Source organism: Molossus molossus, unplaced genomic scaffold (genome assembly GCF_014108415.1).
Source record: "Molossus molossus isolate mMolMol1 unplaced genomic scaffold, mMolMol1.p scaffold_m16_p_21, whole genome shotgun sequence".
NCBI classification, from domain to species: domain Eukaryota; kingdom Metazoa; phylum Chordata; class Mammalia; order Chiroptera; family Molossidae; genus Molossus; species Molossus molossus.
Window position 1 is genome coordinate 49,118,617 of NW_023425357.1, and position 20,927 is coordinate 49,139,543.

A 20,927-nucleotide genomic window follows, 5' to 3' on the forward strand; every position below is an offset into this window, starting at 1 on the left:
CCTCCGGAAACACTGCTCCGTGTGTTTGGCTTTTTCTCTCCAGGCTTTGAATCCCTTGAGAACAAGTCACAGAGCGGAGGGTCTTTGTAGTCCCTCCAAGTGCCGAGCACAGGGCTTTGCTGGCAGCAGAGTCAATAAGTATCTGCTAACTCAGTGGGGTAACCCAGCATAATGAATGCAGTTTAAAACAATTAATTCAGATCTGCTATTAACATCAGTGCATCTCTTGCTGGTTTTTAGATTTAATTTAGTGGGTCATTAATTATAAAATCAGTCCTGTAAATGTCAAAAACAGTGATACAATTGTTACAAAGCCACACCCGTTAGCGGTGAGTTGCTGAGGGTTTTTTTTAATTACCCACTTTAATTTCAGAAACGAGTCTCTTCTTGACATTTCCTGTCATTTATAAACGAGTCCAACATTCTCTTGCAGAAAGCAGACGACCGAGAGAAGCGACAAGAAGCCCACCGATTCCACTTCGACGCCATGTGACCTGCCTTTAATCATGTTATGGAACGTCGACTTGCTTGATTAACTGAAATGCTAAATTTGGGGGATTTTGAATATTATTTATAAATTATGCATCCTTTGGTAATTACTGGAAAGTATTCAAATAAATATGGTCTGAATGTGTCGCAGCTGTCTTGTAAGGCCCTCTGTAGACAGACTTGGCTCCCCGTCCGGCTGCGCTGTGCATTTCTCCCGGTGGGTGTGGTGCCTGTGCTCAGGTGTGTGTGTTTCTAACCTGTTAGGGTAACGGTGATGGGGAAGACTGTCCATAAAACATTCCAACAAGCAGGTTTCTGATCTCCCTCTAGAACTGGTCTTGCTTCTTACCCTGAAGATGCCAGTAACACCTTTGTGACTGTCTCACAGATGAAGTTACTAACCCCCCTCCCTCGCGGCAGGTCAGTGCCAGGACCGGAGCTCGGGCTTTGGGACCGAGTCCCACGGGCTTGCCTTCCCCTCCCGGTGCCACCACAGGCCGCGGGAACGCGGGCGGCCAGCACTTGGCCTCCACGAGAGCCCGTGTCCTTGCTCGTCAGCGGCCGAGCTCCTGTGAGCCTCAAGTGGGAAGCTGCGTGAGTGCTGAGCTCGGAGTGGCGCCCGAGCAAGTGCGCATTGTCCTCACTGTTGTCGGGTGAGGTTTCAGACGCCTGCAGCGGACTCAAGAGACAGACTGGACAGAACGTTTTCGGGGTTAGGGAATCGTGTTCGGAAAACCTAGCTTCTTGGTGGTTGATAATCTTACAGAAGGGTTTATTACTTGCGCATATTAACTGTAACTAAAAATACTATAGCACCCTCCAAAAATTAGTGTGCCCCAAAACGTCCTTTGGACCCGGATTCTCATCGTGTGGTGATGAAGAGCATTCGAATTCCTGGGTGGGGACTGTGCAGGCCACGTGGGGAGGGGTCTGGGGAGGGGCAGCGGCAGCCACATTCCTGTCCTGGAAGCGTGGGGTCTGGAACTGCACTCGGGCCTCAGTGCAGGGCCCACGAACCTCACCTCGAACCTCACCTCGGGGCTGCGCTGTTTCAACTTGTAACTAAGCTGGGGGAGGGGTTACATCTCAGCGTTAATAATGGCCATGTGACGGCTCTAAAACCTAAAAATTACCGAAAACAATTACTTTTGTTCTCCTGTTATGTTCTGCTCTGTATTTCACTGAGAACGGCATGCGTGAAGCGGTTCACTGGTGTCTAAGCATGTTGATGTCAATAAACACCCTGTACTCCCAGGGCGTTCGGTGAGTGTGTGCTTACTCCGGAGCCTGAGGAGGCGTGCGGGGTTAGGGTCTCCCCTGCCTGGGCTGAGACGGGAAGGGACGGCCCAGGGGCCCGGGGGCCAGGGCGGACGGGCAGCCGTGGGTGCAGCGGTCAGTCCAACCCACGGCAGGTCCCGGCCGCAGCGCTGAGCTGAGACAGCGGGGCTCGGGGTCCATCATGGCACCGCCCGGACAGTGCTACAGGCAGACCGGTGCTACTGACAGTCACAGGTACAGCCACAGTGACCTCGTAGTCTGGTACTGACCTCCAGCTCAACGTCAGTGTCATGAAGGGCCAGCAGGCGCAAAACATGGAGACTCAAATACAAACACCTTTTTTTAAAATTCCTCACCTGAGGATTCATCTTCAGACAGAGTGGGACTGGGGTGGTGGAGGGGAGAGAGAAGCATCGATGTGACAGAGACACGACATCTGGTTGCCTCCCGCACGACTGCAACCAGGGCCGGGGACCAAACCACAACCGAGGTGCGTGCCCTTAACCAGAATCGAACCCGTGACTCTGGTCCGCAGGCCAACGCTCTACCCGCTGAGCCAAACCGGCCAGGGCAACACAAACACCTTTTCGTATTAATTTTGAATATTGTAGTGGAAAGAGCACAAGACTTCGAGGTTAGACAAATCTGGATTCAGGGCCTAACTGTCCACTTTGAGACTTTCATTCCGTCCTTGTCCTCTGTGAGCTTCATCCGTAAAACCGGGCTGAGTGCCACCTCCCTGCAGGACTGCCTTGGGTCTCTCAGGGCAGATGGCACAGAGGGGCATGGTACCTGCTGGCTCCTTCCTGCCCTCCCACTTCCCACTGCCGTGACCATACGACATTTTCTGACTCCTCCGCTCGTCTACGCTTCTGTAGCCTCCTCCTCTGGGGAGCTAGGAGAAGAAGGTCTTAATCATTTTGAGGTAAAAATGACAGTATCCGTAATACAGCTCACACAGGTTTGAACTTGGAGGGTCTATTGTGGATTTTTTCAAGAAATATTGTCAGTGTACTTTCTCATGATTTTCTTAATAACATTTTCTCTAGCTGGCTTTATTGGAAGAACACAATATATAATACATGTAACATAAAATACGTGTTAACCAACTGTTCATGCTGTCAGTGAGACTTCCAATCAACAGTAGGCTGCTAGTAGTCAGAAGTTATATGAGAAGGCCGGCCTGTGTGGCCCAGTGTTTGAGCATCGATCCATGCACCAAGAGGTCGCCAGTTCAATTCCCGGTCAAGGCACATGCCCAGGTTGTGCACTAAATCACCATGGGGGGGGGGCATGCAGGAGGCGAGCCAATCGATGTTCTCTCTCATCGCTGTTTCTCTCTCCCTCTCCCTTCCTGTCTCTCTAAAAATCAATAAAGAAAAAAAAAAATGTTTTACATTATATGAGGGTTTTCAACTGCAAGGGGGTGAGGGTTGATGCCCCTAAACCTCATGTTGTTAAAGGTCAACTGTACTGTAAATACTTGTTAACACACCATTTATTTGGACTAGCCCTTTATCTTTCTCCATCTACCAGCCAAAAAAACGATATGTTTTCAAAAGCTTGATTCCCCAAACAGCTCTTAGTCCTAGCGCTCAGGACTAAAGGTCACAACCTTCACCCATGCTTCCCTCCCCCCTCCCACTCCTGCTACGGAAAAGGGGGGACCCATTATCTGGAGATACCTCGGCATTCACCCCCCCACATTACTAAACAGTCCTATAAACCTAGGCAGAGCATCTCACAGGCTGGGGTTACTAAACCATCACAGGGAAACAGGCCTTGGCTTCGTCGGATAAATCTTAGATGTATACAGGAGTCCAGTGGATTCTTAGGGTCATTGCAAGAGAATGAGTTTGACTCCACGTTTTAAAAAATTTCTTTTGTTTATTAGAAAACCTCTAAGCAAGAATAAAACCAGTTACAAATCGTTAGAACCACTCAGAAAAGAAACTGAAGAGCGTGACTTGTGTCCCACAGCACGAGGTATACTGAGGGCTCAGCTACACACTTAGGGCCGACTCCTCAACACGGAGCTGAACTAAGGGAGCCAAGGTTGTGATGACTTGCAGCTGGCTTTCCAGCACCGGGCAGCTCTTCTAAAAGACGGATAGTAATAAACCAGTCAACGAAGGCATGCGCTTGATCAACACCTGGGCAGGGGAAAGGACGCAGGCGAGGCTGGGCTGAGGGGGAAGAGTTGCGATACCTTCTCAGTGGGCCTGGTACAAGCCGACGGAGTTCTGAGATGGGAGGAGCTCCCCCGTCTCCCAACTGTCCCAAGTTAAGGTAGGAAGGCTGGGCCTTTATACCCCCGACTCACTGACCATTGGCTACAGGCGGCCCCAAGTGTCTCAATCGAAAAAAGAAAATGGAATGTTTTGTTTTGTTTTTTTTTCCTTTACTTACTTGAGAGAAGAAGGGAGAAGGAGAGAGAGACAGAAGCATCGATGAGAAAGAACACTGACTGGCCGCCACCTACATGCCCCCCACTGGGGATCGGGCCCACAACCAGGGCATGTGCCCTGACCGGGAATCCGGGAATCGAACCGGCGACCTCTTGGTGCAGGGGTCGACGCTCAACCACTGAGCCACACCGGCCAGACGAAAATGGAATGTCTTCTATGCTATTTGCAACATTTAAACTTAGATGGAAAATCTGAGAGCAACACTCATATTTTAGAATTTAAAATTACTCATACCTATAGTTTCCACCGATTTGGGATGGATTTGAAATAAGTCAACAGTATACCAACACTAGGGCTGGCACTTGTAAAACTGTTTTCCTGGGAATAAATAAGCAAACATACATTACCTACGACTGTCTACATCGTCGCAGAATGCTTAGCCATCAATCACTATGGACCACTTTAATTTCACTGCTTACCTACATAATCAAAATATAAAGCTCCCTTTTCTGTAACACAGTTCTTCTCAATCACTACATAAATAGCCATATTTCTTTACAAGAAAGTAAATGTCCAGTTCAGCTATGATTTACAGATCGTGTAAATTATTAGCCATACGGTTGTTATATGCCATTCTGCTTGCAAAATATGTTTTAACTAGATGTATCTATGACTACAAAAAGAGAGAGAAAAATGGGCACAAATAACCGATGTCAGAAATGAACAGAGAGACATAACCACAGAAAATGTACATATGAAAACAAAACGTACCACATCTCTGCTGGGTCGACTGTAAAACTTCTGAGAGACATTAAACAAATCTTCAATAAATGCACCATTATACCATGCTCATGGACAGTGTCAAATCTCTCCCAACTGCACTCAGTATCCCAGTGGGTTTTGTTGTTGTTGCTGAACTTGATAAGTTGTTTCTAAAATGTATATAGGGATACAAAGGGCCAAGAACAGCCAAAACAATCTTGAAAAAGAACAAGAAATTGCTGTCAGATATCAAAATTTAATATAAAGGGACAATAATGAAGACAGTGTAGAATCAGTGAAGAGACAGGTGGATCAAAGACCTAAATGTGTAATGCAAATTTATAAACTTGTAGTATTTCGATATGTAAATAACTTCATGACCCTGTGACAGGGATTGGCATCTTATTAAAGTCACAACACAATCTGTAAGGAACGTTTTGAAGTATTGGGGTACATTAAAATGAGTAGTTTCTGTTCATCACAGACACCATTAGAAGGAGAGAATTCTACACTTTAATATGATGGTTTCACATTGTACCAATTAACGAGCATGCGTTTAAGCTGAGAGTAAACAGGTTTAAGCATAAAGTAAATAGATCTCCTTTCAAAACGGGATTTGGGCTTTTAAGAAAAACCCCATATATGTAAGCAATGTTATTCTAAGAAATATAATTAGGACCATTTGTCCTAGATTTTTACAATCAAGTGAAAGCAACTGGATGACCCGAATTTTTTTTTTTTTTATAAAGTCGAAATACTTTAGCACTGGTAGTAGGCAATATTCCTTTCAACATTTCTAGCAACAATGACGCTCAGCAGAAATCTGGAAACACGTCTAGGTGACAGTTACTCAGAGAACTGGTTTTGACTTCCTGCAGGAAGCTCTTTTCCAACAGGAACAGAGTTCGTGAGTATACGGACGGAACTGTTCCCCACCCCAAATTCCATGTTGAAGCTCTCACCCCAGTGTGACCATATTTGAAGACAAGGCGAACAAGGTCATTAAGGTTAAATGAGGTCATAAGGATGGGACCCAACCCGACAGGATGAGTGCCTTTGGAAGAGGCTTGAGAAGTGTGTGGGGCACACAGGATGGGCCCTGTGAAGACACAGCAGGAAGCCTACAGTCTGCAAGCCTGGATGAGAGGTCTCACCTTGACCTTGGGCTTCCAGCCTCCAGAACGGCCAGAAAATAAACTTCTGTGGTTTAAGCCACTCAGTCTATGTATTTTGTTATGGCGGCCCGAAAGATTGATATGATGAGTAAAATCTTAATAATTTTCCTCTCTTCCTTCCCTAAAAAAAAAAGCCTACAGCGGTATAACAACAACGAGATCCTCACACACTGAGGTCCTCTGTCATTTTGTCTCCACTGAATGTTCGCCGTCCCTGTTGTCACAGGAGCACACTGCAATGAAGCAGCGTGGGACCCCTATCGGACTTCACTACAGACGGGTTTCTGCACATCGGTCTGGCTGTGCGGAACCCCCCTCCTTCCTCGGGTATCTCTCTGTATCAGTCAGCTCCGGCTGCCGTGACAAAACGCCGCAGACGGGGTGGCGTAGGCACCACTGATGTTCTCACGGTCCGGACGCTGGAAGTCCAAGAGCAAGTCTCCCATCCATCTGCTTCCGCCGAGAGCGCGCTCCTTGGCTGGACGGCTGCCTTCTCCTGGCCTCGGGTGGCCTTTCCTCCAGGCTGGTGTCTCTGGTGCTCTTCTTAGAAGGACACGAATCCAATCAGATCAGTGCCCCACTCATGACTTCATTTCACCTTAAGAGGCCCCATCTCCGAATCCATCGCACTGGGACAGGGCTTCCACATAGGAGTTCGGAGGGAAACACACCCAGTCCGTCGCCATCTCCACCCGTAACAACCTGCCTTCCTATGCTGTCATTTAATGAAGGGCGACACCTCCCAAGCGCTAGCAAAAAAGAGAGAAAACAAAACTCCGTTTGGGGCCGAAGCACTGAGATAAAATGCTGCATTTCCGAAATGATTTATTCCAAGAGTAAGTCAGTGCCATGCATCACTGCTCAGGTGCCGCCAGGGACTCGGCCAGAAAACCAAGTGAGCCTGCAGGCATGGTCCTGGGAGGGGCTGGAGAGGCCAGTCCCGTGCCAGGGAGATGGGGCAGGAGCCAATGAAACCAGAGCAGCGGGAGCTGGCAGGTAATCTGGGAACAGACTGTGTGCTCCTGGGTGGTCTTCCGGAGAAACGGTGATTCAGCTACAGAACGCCCAGCGGAGAGCTACGCAAACTGCTTTCCGTTGGTTTCCTGAGCATATGGCCGCACAGGAGTCTCAGCCATGACCTGTGCTTTACCACATTCCTTGGAAACTCCCCTCCCGACGGTCGCCCTAGTCCATACAAAAGATAGGTGTCTCCAAAGGGAGCCACAAAAGGAACATTCCCAACCTACTCCTCGGGAATCTACTCCCCAGCCAAAACACCAGAGAAGAAACACGCTTTAGGTCTCGTCAAAATGGTACTACCAGGAGGAGCTCTCGGCTGAATGAAAACGTGCTGTGTGTGTATATGTTTAATCACGGCCGTTATTCTGATCTCTCCTTGCTTATTAAGCCTCAGCTCAACTGCCAGCTTAACCTTCCACTGTCAAAACCTATGCCACTGGTGTGGCTCAGTGGCTGAGCGTCGACCCTGCACCAAGAGGAAGCCAGTTCGATTCCCGGTCACCGCACATGCCCAGGTTGTGGGCCTGATTCCCAGTGGGGGGCATGCAGGAGGCGGCCAATCAATGTTCTCTCTCATCGATGTTTCTCTCTCTCTCTCTCTCTCTCTCCCCCCCCCCCCTCTCTCTAACATCAATAAAGAAAAAATATTTTTAAAACACAACAACGAACTATACCTCTGGCCTCGTGGATCGAGAGCAGACTCCTCTGCTCCATATTCAGGGGAAGCTCTCCAAATCAAAACCCACCACAGTCAGGCATAACAGCTACGACTACACACAACACCCGCCCCAAACGGGGTGCTCACCCCTTCTCCTCTCCTCTCCACTCGCCATCCGCAGCCTTTTCCTTCTTGGTGTGTCACCTCCTTCACGGAGCATTCGTTACCTGATGACATCACACTGTGCATTAAGAACCTATTATGTTCCAGAAGCAGAGACAGCTCCTCCCTCCCAATTATTTTTGTCCACCATTGTCTGGGACGTATAGAGTTAACACTCTTATTACTGTCCTGATCTCCCAATGTGTCACTATTGTATTTGTGGAAAAGACTCCCCACTGTTTTACTTACTACTTGATTCCTGCGTACAATCTCAATTTAACCACAGGTGACTTGCATGAGCCCACACATATACATCTTTGATACCTCCCATAGCATATGGTAAAGGGCTAAATACTTTGATATTTATTGGTGTTAATTATGTATTCACTAGTAAACCCTGTGGATATTTACTTGTGTGCCTTCTTGGAGAGAGAGAAGGAAAGAGAGAAGACCTTGACAACGCTGGAAGATGTTTTCAGTTGCCTGACATTGCCCCTAACTACACCTTGTTAGACAAACGCTTACGGAGTTCCTACTATGTGTCAGATACAGGCACAAATATTGTTTCTTACGGGAGGGTTGTTCGCCGGCAGCTACCATCGCTTTCTGAACATGGCTAACAGTGTATGTTGAGTGACTATATGAGCCTCCCTGCCTTCAACCAGCTTCTATTAATGGAGTACAAATGATAAGTAGATGCCCGAGGTCATTTCAGAGCGCGATCAAATTACTATGGAGAAGATACCAAACACTACGCAGCAGTTTGCATATTCAGGGATTTTTACCCCGAGTCAAAGGGCCCCGAGAGCCTGGCTCAGTGGTTAAGAGGCCAGGGTCCCGGGACGGCTGCCCCGGGGTCACAGCCCGGCCTCGCTCAGGGCTGCGTGGCTCCGGGCAGATACTTAACCTTTCTGGCCTCGTCTTCCGCCCGGTGCCAGCACCGACCGCGGGAGGTGAGTGCGAGGGTCACACGGCTCACACGGCACGTGTTCGGCCCCGCGCCCGGCAGCCCAGGAGGCGTCCGCGCAGTGTGGGCGGCCACTCGGCGGGTCGGGGTAACTCACCTGGCGCCACGGGCGGTGCCAGGCCAGGCCCGCGGGGCCCGAGCTGCCCGAGGCCGGCAGCGAACAGGGCTGAGCTGGGCAGTTCTGACCTTGAACTCGGGTTCCAGGAGGCCGAGGAGCCGCTGCCCCTCTGCCTGGGCCCCAGCCTCCCGCAGCGGGGTTGCGGCCGACCCCCAGCGGGGCCCGCGACCCCCGGGCCCCCGCCCGCACCCCGGAGCAGCGGCCGCGGGCCGGAGGCGCCGCCCTCCGGGGGCGATTGGCCGGGAAGGCGCGAGGGGCGCGGGAGGGCGGGGCGGGGCGGGACATGCGCGCAGGCGGCGCGGCCGGCACGCGGCGCTCGCGCTCCCCGCTTAAATGAGCCGGGGCTCCCCGCGCCCGCCGCCACTGGAGTCGGGCCCGCGCCCGTGCGTCCCTCGCGGCCGCGCCGCTCGGCTCGGGGCCGGTCGATGGGACGGGGCGCCGGGGGTCCGAAGGCGGCGCCCGTCGGGGGGCTCGGGCAGCGCGGGGGCCGCCGGGGGGCTCGGGGGATGGCGCGCCGCGGGACCTGAGCGCAGCCCGGGGGAGGCCGCCCGGTGGCCACGATGGGCACGGAACGGGGCCGCCGCCCCGGGCCGTGAGCGCCGCGCCTCCGCCGCCTCGCCGCCGCCCGGGCCCCTCGCCAGCGCCGGGCCGCCGGGAACATGGCCCTGGAGCAGCTCGGCTCGGTCCTCAAAGGTAAGCGCCCGGGGCCGCGGAGCACGGCGCCCCCTGCGGGCCGAGGCCGGCGCTCCGTCCCTCCGGCGCCCGCGCGCCTTTGTCTGTGGGCGCCGCGCGCGGGGCCGGGGCCGGGGGACAGACAGGACCCGGGGCGGGCATCGCTCTGCAAAGTTGTGGGGTGCGCGCCAGTGCGGCGAAGGCCGGGCTTCCCCCGCACGTATGACCGAGCCGGGGCCCGCGATCGCGGACCGCCCCGCCGCGGTGTCGCCGAGCCGGTCCACGAGCCCGCGGTGGGCGGCGGCGGGACGGCCTGCGCGCCCGGCCAGGTCCCCCCTGCAGCGGCCGGGAGGCTGCGGCACCACTGCGGCCGCCACCCGCTCGGCCCTGCCGCCGCCGCGGGGCTCCGCTGGTCGTGGGCCGGCAGGTGCGCGGGCGCTGCCGCCCTCCGTCCGCGGCAGCTCCGCGCCCGGGGCTGGGGGCGTTTTCCACTCAATTGTACGGAGAGACACATCGCCAAGGGGAGATACAAAGTTGCTTCTGAAACTCCTACCGAATCAATCTGTTTCCCGTCCTCCGAGGAAAACAGACCACCAGTGAGGGCTTCCCCTGACGACTGGCATTGACCGTTGAATAGCTGTGTGTGTGTGTGACACGAAACGTTCCCCCTTTTTTATATCGGGGAAGGAGGGGAGGCCGGCATTGCATTCGTGTCGTGTAGCGCTTGTCCTGGTATCTCGGTATCTGTGCAGTGACAGGGGGTGTTGTGTTTTTCCTACTCCATGCCCACACTTTTTTCGAATTTTTTGCATTAGAAAATCCAGTGTGATTTTGCGTTTAAATCTTAGTTGGATAAGTATTCGACTCGAGCTATTTCCAAACTCATAACTGAGATTTCAGTAATTGAATGTGAAGCGGTGCACTGCCCAGCTGGGCACTTCTGTGTACAGTTTGCACCAAGGTAGCCCAGTACCTCCCAGCTAGTGACTGTTTCTCAGCGCCCCCCCCCCCCGTGAATTCTTAGTGATTCCCACGTTCTATTAAAATGGAAAACGCTGGGATGCATTCCGTGGTTTTCCCCCTTCGTAACTCCTCGGCTGCAGAGCCGTTGCTTGGAGATGAAGATTTCGTTTTACTCTTTCAAAGCAACACGCAGAATAGGATTTCCGGTAGTGTTCCCCGGCGTTTTGCTCTGATGTCGGTGGGTTTATCGTCATCGTCATCATCGGGAGGGGACAGCGAAGCCCTGAGGGTGGCCCCTGGGGAGAAGTCCCTGGCTTGATGGTCCGGCTTTGCCTGCGAACTTGCAGGAACGGGGCTGGGAAGGACAGAGTCTCCTGGCTCCTGGATGGGGAAGGTGCAGCCTCGCCCGGCTCGTGGGTGCACACCGCCCTCTCTGGCCAGCGTGCTGAAGCTGGGGCTGCGCGCCTTTCAGGAAGGAATTCTGTGCGGGGCTCCAGGGACAGCCCCAGTGAAGACGATGGACTTTCTGCCGCTCTCTTTTTTATTTTTTCTGCTCCCCGACCTGCACTATTTTTACATGCTTAAGCCAAAGTGGTGTTGTTGTGGGCTTACCAGTCAGAAAGCGGGCTGTTTTTAAGACTTGTGAAGTGTATGTGTCTGTGATTGTCAAGATGTAAATAGCGGTCTGGAAAGATTCGGGAAATGGAAAGTGGATTCTGAGAAGAGACGCTGCTAACGAACATTGAGAAACAAGAGTGAAAGGTATATTCCATGTTACATTAAAATGTACATACAGAGATGTGAAGACTGGGGTACAAAGTTGCTTGTGAAACTGACCAAAGAAACCCTATTCCCGACCCCCAGTGAAGGCTTCACTGTCCCCTACTGATTGGAATGGATATGTCACTGCACACCCATATGTATCACTTGATTTTTTTTTTTTTTTTTTTTTACCCAATGGATGTTACCTATACAAAAATTGATATTTAAAGTTAAAAAATTACCTTTTAAAATATTGGCTTTTTCCGGAGCTGCCATTCATAGTGTGCACCAGGGCGTGGAAAAGTACCTTGTAAGTATCCTGTAAGGGGAATCACTTCAACCTGGAGAGGTTCTTATTGGTAACGGTCCCTTAACATTTGCATAATCATAGCTACTCAAAGCCCTGTTTGGAACGTTGTGGTCAGTTTCTACGACAACAAATCAGCCATCATGAGTGTGTGAGCTTTTAGGTAGAAGCTGATTTCTTTAAGATGTCATTGATTTCTGTTCTACTTTCAGCACTGAGAACAAAAGAACACTCTAGGCTTTTTAAACCTTCCCCATATTGTTACAGCTAAAGAATTCACTTTGAATTGTTTGTGATCACTCCAGGCTTTATAAAATTTGACTTACCCTCATAGTTAGGCATCATAGTTGTATCAGGATTATAAATCATTGTTTTACAGTTTTTATTCATTCTGCACACTGGCTGCAGGAGAATCCTATTAGACTTTGTTATATTTAAATCTGTGCACTGTGGTTAAATTTCATGTGATAAAGCATAAATATCCCTTGGCACTATATTTGAGACTATGACGAATATCAATTCCTGTCTTTTATTCTTAAGCCTCATATCTAAGAAAGCAAACACTACAGAAATAAGTACAGTATTGAAAAACTATTTCTTTTTTTATTTTTATTGAATTTATTGGGGTGACATCGTTTAATAAAATTATATCGGTTTCAAGTGTACCATCTATAATGCATCATCTGTATATTGTATTGTGTGTTCACCACCCCAAGTCAAGTCTCCTTCCATCACCCTTTAGCCCCCCTTTACCCTCTTCTGCCTCCTCCCTTCCCCCTTTTCCCCAATCACCATACTGTTGTCTGTGTCTATGAGTTTTTTGTTTGGGGGAGTTTTTTGCTTTGCTTAATCTCTTCACCTTTTTCACACAGCCCCGCAAACCCTTCCCTTCTGACAACTATGAGTCTATTTTCTGTATCTATGAGTGTGTTTCTTTTTTATTTGTTAGGTCAGTTTGTTCATTAAATTCTACATATGAGTAAAATTATATGGTACTTGTCTTTCTCTGAATAGCTTATTTTACTTAGCATAATGCTCTCCAGGTCCATCCATGCTGTTGCAAAGGGTAAGATTCCTTTTTCGTGGCCAAGTAGTATTCCATTGTGTAAATTGTACCATAACTATTTTATCTACTCATCTACTGATGGGCACTTGGACTGCTTCCAAATGTTGGCTATTGTAAATAACGCTGCAATGAACATAGGAGTGCATATATTCTTTTAAATGAGTGTTTTGGGTTTCTTCAGATATATTCCCAGAAGTGGAATCATTGGGTCATAAAGCAGTTCTATTTTTTATTTTTTTTTTATTTTTTAGTTTTTGAGGTAACTCCATATTGCTCTCCACAGTAGCTGCACCAATCTGCATTCCCACCCGCAGGGCACAGGGGTTCCCTTTTCTCCACATCCTCGCCACCACTTGTTATTTATTAATTTATTGATGGTGGCCACTCTGACAGGTGTAAGATGATACCTCATTGTGATTTTAATTTGCATTTCTCTAATGATTAGTGATATTGAGCATCTTTTCATTTGTCTATTGGCTATCTGTATGTCCTCTTTGGAGAAGTGTCTGTTCATGTCGTTTGCCCATTATTTAGTTGGGTTGTTTGGTTTTTTGGTATCAAGTTGTGTAAGTTCTTTATAAATTTTGGATATTAACCCCTTGTCAGATGTATCATTGGTGAATATGTTCTCCCATTCAGTGGGTTGTCTTTTCATTTTGTTGATGGTTTCCTTTGCTGTGCAAAATCTTTTTAGTTTGATGTAGTTCCATGTGTTTATTTTTCCTTTTGTTTCCCTTGCCCAAGGAGGTATTTTAGAAAAAATACTGGTGTGAGAAATGTCTGATATTTTACTGCTTGTGTTTTCTTCTAGGATTTTAATGGTTTTGATTTAAGTCTAATCCATTTTGAGTTTATTCTTGTGTATGGTGTTAGAAAGTGGCCTAGTTTAGTTTTTTTTGCACATATATGTCCATTTATCAAAATAGCTTTTATTGAAGACTATCTTTACCCCATTGTATTTTCTTGCCTCCTTTATTTAATATTAATTGACCGTAAAGGTGTGGGTTTATTTCTGGGCTCTATTCTCGTCCATTGATCTATATGCCTGTTCTTGTGCCAGTACCATGCTGTTTTGATTACTATGGCCTTATAGTATAGTTTGATATCAGTTAGCATGATTTTTCCAACTTTGTTCTTCTTTCTCAAGGTTGCTGTGGTGCCCGGCTGGTGTTGTTCAGTGGATTGAGCATCGTCCTATGGACTGCGAGGTCCTGATTTGATTCCCAGTTGGTGTGCATGCCTGGGTTGCGGGCTCGATCCCCAGTGGTGGTCATGCAGGAGGCAGCTGATCAATGCTTTTTCTCACATGGGTGTTTCTATCTCTCCCTTAAAAAAAAAAAAAAAAATCAATAAAAACATATTAAGCCCTGGCTGGTTTGGCTCAGCAGTTAGAGCATGGACCTGTGGACCAAAGAGTCTCAGGTTCGAGTCCTGTCAAGGGCACATACTTCAGTTGCAGTTCAGTCCCTGGTCAGGGTTGTGCAGGAGGCAACTGGTCAATATGTCTCTCTCACATCGATGTCTCTCTCTCTCCCTACCCTCACTTCCCTCCCATTGTCTGAAAATAAATGGAGAAATATTCTCAAGTGAGGATTTAAAAAGAGAGAGAGAGAGACTACTGTGGCTATTCGAAGTCTTTTGTGGTTCCATATAAATTTTTGGAATATTTGTTATAGTTCTGTGAAATATACCATTGGTATCTTGATAGGAATTGTGTTGAATCTATAGATTGCTTTGGGGAATGTGGACATTTTAATGATGTTAATTCTTCCTACCTATGAACACAATATATGCTTCCACTTACTTGTGTCTTCTTCAGTTTTCTTTCTTCGGTGTCTTGAGCATCGTCCCATGGACTGAGAGGTCCTGGTTTGATTCCCAGTTTTTTCGAGTACAGGTCTTTTACATCCTTGGTTAAATGTATTCCTAGATTTTTGTTTATTGATGCAATTGTGAATGAGATTGTTTTCTTAGCTTCCCTTTAATAGTTCATCAGTGGTGTATAAAACTGCAACAGATTTCTAGATATTTATTTTGTATCTTGCTACTTTACTGAATTCGTTGATCAGTTCTAGTATTTTTTTTTTGGTGGAATCTTTAGGGTTCTCTATGTCCAGAATCATGTTATCAGCAAATAATGACAGTTTTATTTCTTTTCTTTTTTTTCAAATGGCTATAAGTGTTTAATTTACTAAATGAAGTACATAAACATTTTAAATAGCATTGGGATATCTAGAAATATTGGGTTTTTTCCTACTCATATTTTATAAAACGATTGTATCCAGTACTCTCAAACTCGTCTTGGACACCTTTCTGAGTCACCTGTTTCCAGAGCACATCGTCGTCACCAGGGCTTTAATGCGTTGCTGGTGCTACCACAGGAAGGTCTATTCCAGGCACAAGTCTCCAGTGAAGGGCTTTCTGACCTCTCTTTTTAAACAGACTTTTTCACATGACTCCTTGAAGCCCAGAAAGTAGGATTGATTGGTGTTATTTGAAATTAATATGTGTTTCCTCCCACGCCGCCACCCCAACACTGCACGGAGTTGTTCAAAATAATGTGATTCAGAGATCGCCCCATTATATGCAGGGTAGTGTTAGGACTCAAATGTAAGGTGATCCCAGTTTTGCTGAGGGGTATTGCAAGGGAGATTTGAAAGTTTAAAACAGTATAAAAAAAAAAGTCTACCTCTCCACAGTTCTCTATATCGCCTCTTGAATTTCTTCTCTCCAGCTTTTCCATACAACTAAAGTAACAAACTTGAAACTCCTTCTGGCCAGTGTGGAAAACCAGAATCAGTAACAGACTGACGCCTAACGTAGCTGGGGTGGTGTCCCTGTGGGTGGCACACTTCTGTGCCCTGGGGGACAGTTTTATTTCTTTCTTTCTGATTTGGGTGCCTTTTATTTCTTCTTCTTGTCTGATTGCTATGGCGAGGGCTTCCAACACCATGTTGCATAAGAGTGGTGAAAGCAAACATTCTTGTCTTGTTCCTGATCTTAAAGGAAACACTTTTAGTTTTTGCCCACTGAGTATGATGTTGGCTGTGGGTTTGTCATATATGGCCTTTATTACACTGAAATATGTTCCTTCTAGTCCCACTTTGCGGAGAGTTTTTATCATAAATGGGTACTGGATTGTATCAGATGCTTTTTCTGCATCTATTGATATGATCATGTGATTTTTATTCATGTTGGTCATGTGCTGTATCACATTTATTAATTTGCAGATATTGTACCAACCTTGCATCCCCAGAATAAATCCCACTTGATCATGGTATGTGATCTTTTTAATGTATTGCTGGATCCAGTTTGCTAAAAAAAAAAATGTTGTTTCTTGTTAATCCTCACCTGAGGATATTTTTCCTCCACTTATTTTTTAGAGAGTAGGAGAGAGAGAGAGAGAAACGTTGATGTAAGAGAAACACATCAATTGGCTGTCTCCCACAAGTGCCTAGACTGGGGATCAAAGCTTCAACCCCATCAGTGCCCTTGACCAGGAATAGAGCCCCTCAAGCCGTCGGTGTGTGGGCGGACCTCTCACCACTGAACCACACCAGCCAGGGCCAACCTTGTTAAAAATTAACTTTTCAGCTTTTTCTCCTAAGAGTTGGAGAAAATTTTTACATTCTGTCCATTGGAAAGTCAGAATAAACGATAGCTTTATTATAGTAAACTCAAAACCGAAATCCAGTCCGCGTACGTTTTGAGACCAAGCTCCCGTTATGGGAAACGTCCGGTCCTGTGACACACACACGTGCGCATCGCGAAACGAGCCCGGTCAGAGCCACGGCAGCCCACGGGAAGGCCTACACGTGGCCTTCCTATCGGAGGTCCTGAAACATACGCCGAGGTCTGCTGTTGATTACTACCCAGGGCACAGTCTCTTGTCGATATAAAATCCCGGAGGCACGTGGAGATACTGGTTATTATGGTCTTTGAGTTGGAAGAGAAATCCGAAGTAGTGATCGAATCCCCCCGAGGAACCACGTGAGGGGTACTAAAAACAAAACCGATGAGAGCGAGGTTGCCCTAATTGGTGAGGCCTTGCTCTCGAATGGCTCATCTAAGTGGCCACAAAAAACTGCCACTTTTTTTAAAAAAATTTTTTTTCTTTATTGCCCTGGCCAGTTTGGCTCAGCGGTTAGAGCCTCGGCCCGCGGTCCGGAGAGACCCGGGTTCAGTTCCCGCTAAGGGCATGTACTTTGGTTGTAGTTTGTCCCCGGCCCTGGTTGGTCGTGCGGGTGGCAGCCACTCGATGTGTCCCTTCATGTCGATGTTTCTCTCTCTCTCTCCCTTCCTCTTTCTCTCCCTCCCACTCTATCTGTACAAAAAATGGAAAAATATCCTCGGGTGAGGATAAAAAAAAAAAAAAAAAAAATTTTTTTCTTTATTGATTTGAGAGAGAGAGAAAGGGAGAGGGAGAGAGAGAGAGAAACACCGATGAGAAAGAACATCGATTGGCCGCCTCCTGCACGCCCCCCACTGGGGATCCCACCCACAACCTGGGCATGTGCCCTGACCGGGAATCGAACCGGCAACCTCTTGATGCATGGGTCGATGCTCAACCACTGAACCACACCAGCTGTGTAAAACCACCACTTTTTAATCTATTTGTTATATCAGTCAGAAAATTACAGTGTGGACTATCTGGAAGTTCAAGTCTTCCTAGTCAAAGTGACATTAAAATATGTTGGCTTCATTCTGCACCTAGTGAGTGAGAAGGTATCAGATAGTCCCCAGAATGGGAGCTGGTCATGGTAAGATTGGATGGCAGTTGCTGTGGCCAGCTCAGTAAGACGCCTGTGTAATTAGAGCATCATAGGATCGTGCGCTAACGAGGAGTTGGCACATTCTGCACAGTTACTCTGTCTTGTAAAAGTGGTTGGCAGTGTGATAGGCATACACAGGCTGGAGTGACCCCAAAGTTCCCCAAAGTCCATCTTCTTTCGTAACGAATCATTTAAAATTGAGTTGGATTAAATCGGGGTACTTTTTTGCTCTTCGGAGCATAGTTGATCGAATACACGTTGCTCTGACCAGCAGTACTACGTGGACTCGTGGAACTGACTTCCGTCCGCTTCGTTGTGGAGACTCGCAAGTAGCAGCAGACCAGGTGGGTGGCTGTTACATTCTGGCGTCTCCCGACAGACTTCACACACCTTATGTTCTCCACTCACAACAGGGAGGCTTAGGTGGAGGCGCATTCAATGACTAACAAAGGTAACTCGTGCCAGCTTGAGAAAAGTCAAGAGTAGTAGCTGAGTCTCTGAAAAGAAAAAAAAAATCAATTATTTTTCCTGTCCCCTGATTTATACTCAAATAAAAGAAAATTGTGAGCAGCTCTCTATATAAAGTAGGACAAAAATATAGGCTTATTTGGTCTTGTCACTTTATTTTTTCAATGTTTGTTCTACCTTAATTGTGGATTCTGTGCAGATTTCGTAAATCAGTTGTTTTACACAACCAAAATGTTGTATTGGCCGTTACAGAATATGATATTTCTGGCACGATTCATCTTTCTGCCAGTTTCACTATTGCTCTCCCGGTTTCAGCGGGTTGATTTCTTACTTGCCCTGTCTGCCTGGCTTTGTGTTGTTTGCCTGGCTTTGTGCTGTGGATTACGAATGTGAAAACCGGTATCTTACCACGCCCGCCGTTTGGTAGGGACGGTGCTCTGAGTGCACAGTTCAGACCAGTGTTGTGTCCTCTGAATGGGAAATTGTATCACGTCCTGGGAAATCATGTTCTCTAATGAGACAAATTGGTACAAATGGATTGTCAGATCTCTAGCACTACCCTGGGTTTTCTTCTTGATCATAAATCTTCTGTTTCTAAAAAAAATACATATTTCAGGATTCCATTCCTCTAACTCTGGCCTAATGCAAAGACGTGAAGAGTCTGAAGGACGGATCATTCCTACAAAACCTGACGTCTTCCCTGCTAGCAACCAAAGGAGGGAGGGAGGAGGGAGGGAGGGAGGGAGGGAGAGAGATTAAAGTTGGTAAGAGAAGACAGGAGAGGAGATGGAGGTCAGCAAGGACACAGGAGACCAAAGACGAAGGGGTCAAATAATTAGGTTATAAGCTGTAAACATCTGAGTGGCAGGAACTGTCTTTGTCCACCAGTGACTCTGGGTGGTAGACCCTCAGGACATGCTGTTGAGTGAATCACGGCAGGACGGACCATCAGCCTCTTCGATGCCTCCGCCCCCAGCTCCTCATCCTGTCCCGATTCCAGTGGCCTCTGCCTAGGAAACATGTTACCCATCTCTTCTTGCCCCTGCCCCGCACCAGGGCCTTGTCGCCTTTGCTTTCAAAATGCCCTCTCTTCTCCTCAACAGTGTGAACTCCACCCAGCTCTCAGGGTTATTGGTCTGAAACAAAGATGTGATAATGTCAGTCTAATTAAAAAACCCACAGTGGCTTCTCCTTAGAGTGGCATCCAACACTCCAGTCTCAGCAACTGTTTCTTTCTTTTTAATGCTCACCCGAGGACATTTTTCTCTTTATCTTCAGATAGAGTGGGAGGGAGGGAGGGAGGGAGAGAGAGACACATTGACTGGCTGCCTCCAGGATGACCCTGACCAGGGCCAGGGATGAACCACGACCGACCGAGGCACATGCCTTGACCGGAATCAAACCCGCAACTCATTGGTCCGCAGGCTGACGCTCTCACCGCTGAGCCAAACTGGCCAGGGCTCAGCAACCGTCTCTAACCTGGTTACACCTCTGCCTTCCACCCGCCAAGGGCACTGCTCGCTCCGCCGCTCGCTCCCCCTGCAGACAGGGCTTTGCCTCTATGATTTGGTCTAAGCTCTTTCCCTCTCCTGGACTGACAACCTGGAAGGTCCCACCAGACCATACCTTCTTTTTCTGAATTTTTTCTCACTCTGTTCCTCTCAGCCCATAGCAGAATGAATGTTCCCTCCTCTGCTTCTTTTTTTTTTTTTTTATCCTCACCCGAGGACATTTTTCCATTTTTTGTTCAGATAGAGTGGGAGGGAGAGAGAGGAAGAGAGAGAGAAACATCGACGTGAAAGGGACACATCGAGTGGCTGCCACCCACACGACCAACCAGGGCCGGGGACAAACTGCAACTGAGATACGTGCCCCCAGCGGGAACCGAACCCGGGTCTCTCTGGCCCGCAGGCCGACGCTCTAACCGCTGAGCCAAACCGGCCAGGGCTCCTCTGCTTCTGTTTTGTATTCTGTGTGGCCCGGAGCCCCTCCCCCCTTGTACTGGGCACTGTCTTTGATGGAGTAGCTTGACTCCTTGAGGATAGTGGCTTGTGCGTGTGGACATCTGTTTTCTTCAGCAGCGTGCGCAGCACGTAAAAAGTGCTGCACCCATCACCTCCTCCATCTCCACAGCAACCTGAGGGGCTTGGTGCTATTAGGACAACATCCCCAGTTTGCAAATTAAGAAAACTGAGCTCAGCCCTGGCCAGTTTGGCTCAGCGGTTGAGCATCAGCCTGCGGTCCGGAGAGACCCGGGTTCGGTTCCCGCTAAGGGCACGTACCTCCGTTGCAGTTTGGCCCCAGCCCTGGTGGGGTCGTGTGGGTAGCGACCACTCGATGTGTCCCTTTCGCGTCGATGTTTCTCTCTCTCTCTCCCTCCCACTCTATCTGAACAAAATATCAAAAAATGTCCTCGGGTGAGGACTAAAAAAAAAGAAAAGAAAACTGAGCTCAAAGGCCCATGGCTGGCACATGGCAAAACCTGAACCCCATCCTAGATCCATCTGAAGCCTCAATTGTTTTGCAATATTTCCCCTCCCTCGTTGTGTACCCCTGAGGCCTGCAGTAGGTCCTGTGTAAGTGTGTGTTGACTGAGTCATGAACTCTCCAGTCCACACGGGCCTTGGGGGCCAGCTGGTGGTGGGATTTCCATTAAAGGGGATCATGAAAGCTTCAAGGCACCATTCATAAAAATAAGGTGTTTAAAAGAATCTTCAGAACGTAAAGTAATTCATTATGTTGTCTCAGAAATGTTCGACTTGGGAAAAAGCGCTTCGATTTCCGAGTACACCAGCCTCTGTAACCCGGGACGCGGTCCCGCACAGCTGTGCAATGTCTGGGCTGGTTTCTGGGAGGCTGCTGCCCCCTTCCTTCTGTCGT

At 48.3% G+C, this 20,927-nt stretch overlaps 1 protein-coding gene across 2 annotated transcripts in view; it reads left to right on the top strand.

The window, feature by feature from the left end:
• The window catches only part of ITFG1 (integrin alpha FG-GAP repeat containing 1), a 95,686-nt gene extending 95,047 nt beyond the window's left edge, over positions 1-639 (top strand). For both annotated transcript variants that reach the window (XM_036275034.1, XM_036275035.1), the window contains exon 18: positions 434-639. In XM_036275034.1, the coding sequence (XP_036130927.1) occupies positions 434-493 (60 nt within the window). In that variant the 3' untranslated portion in view covers positions 494-639. The remainder of the gene's footprint in view (positions 1-433) is intronic.
• The last annotated feature ends 20,288 nt before the right edge of the window (positions 640-20,927 follow it).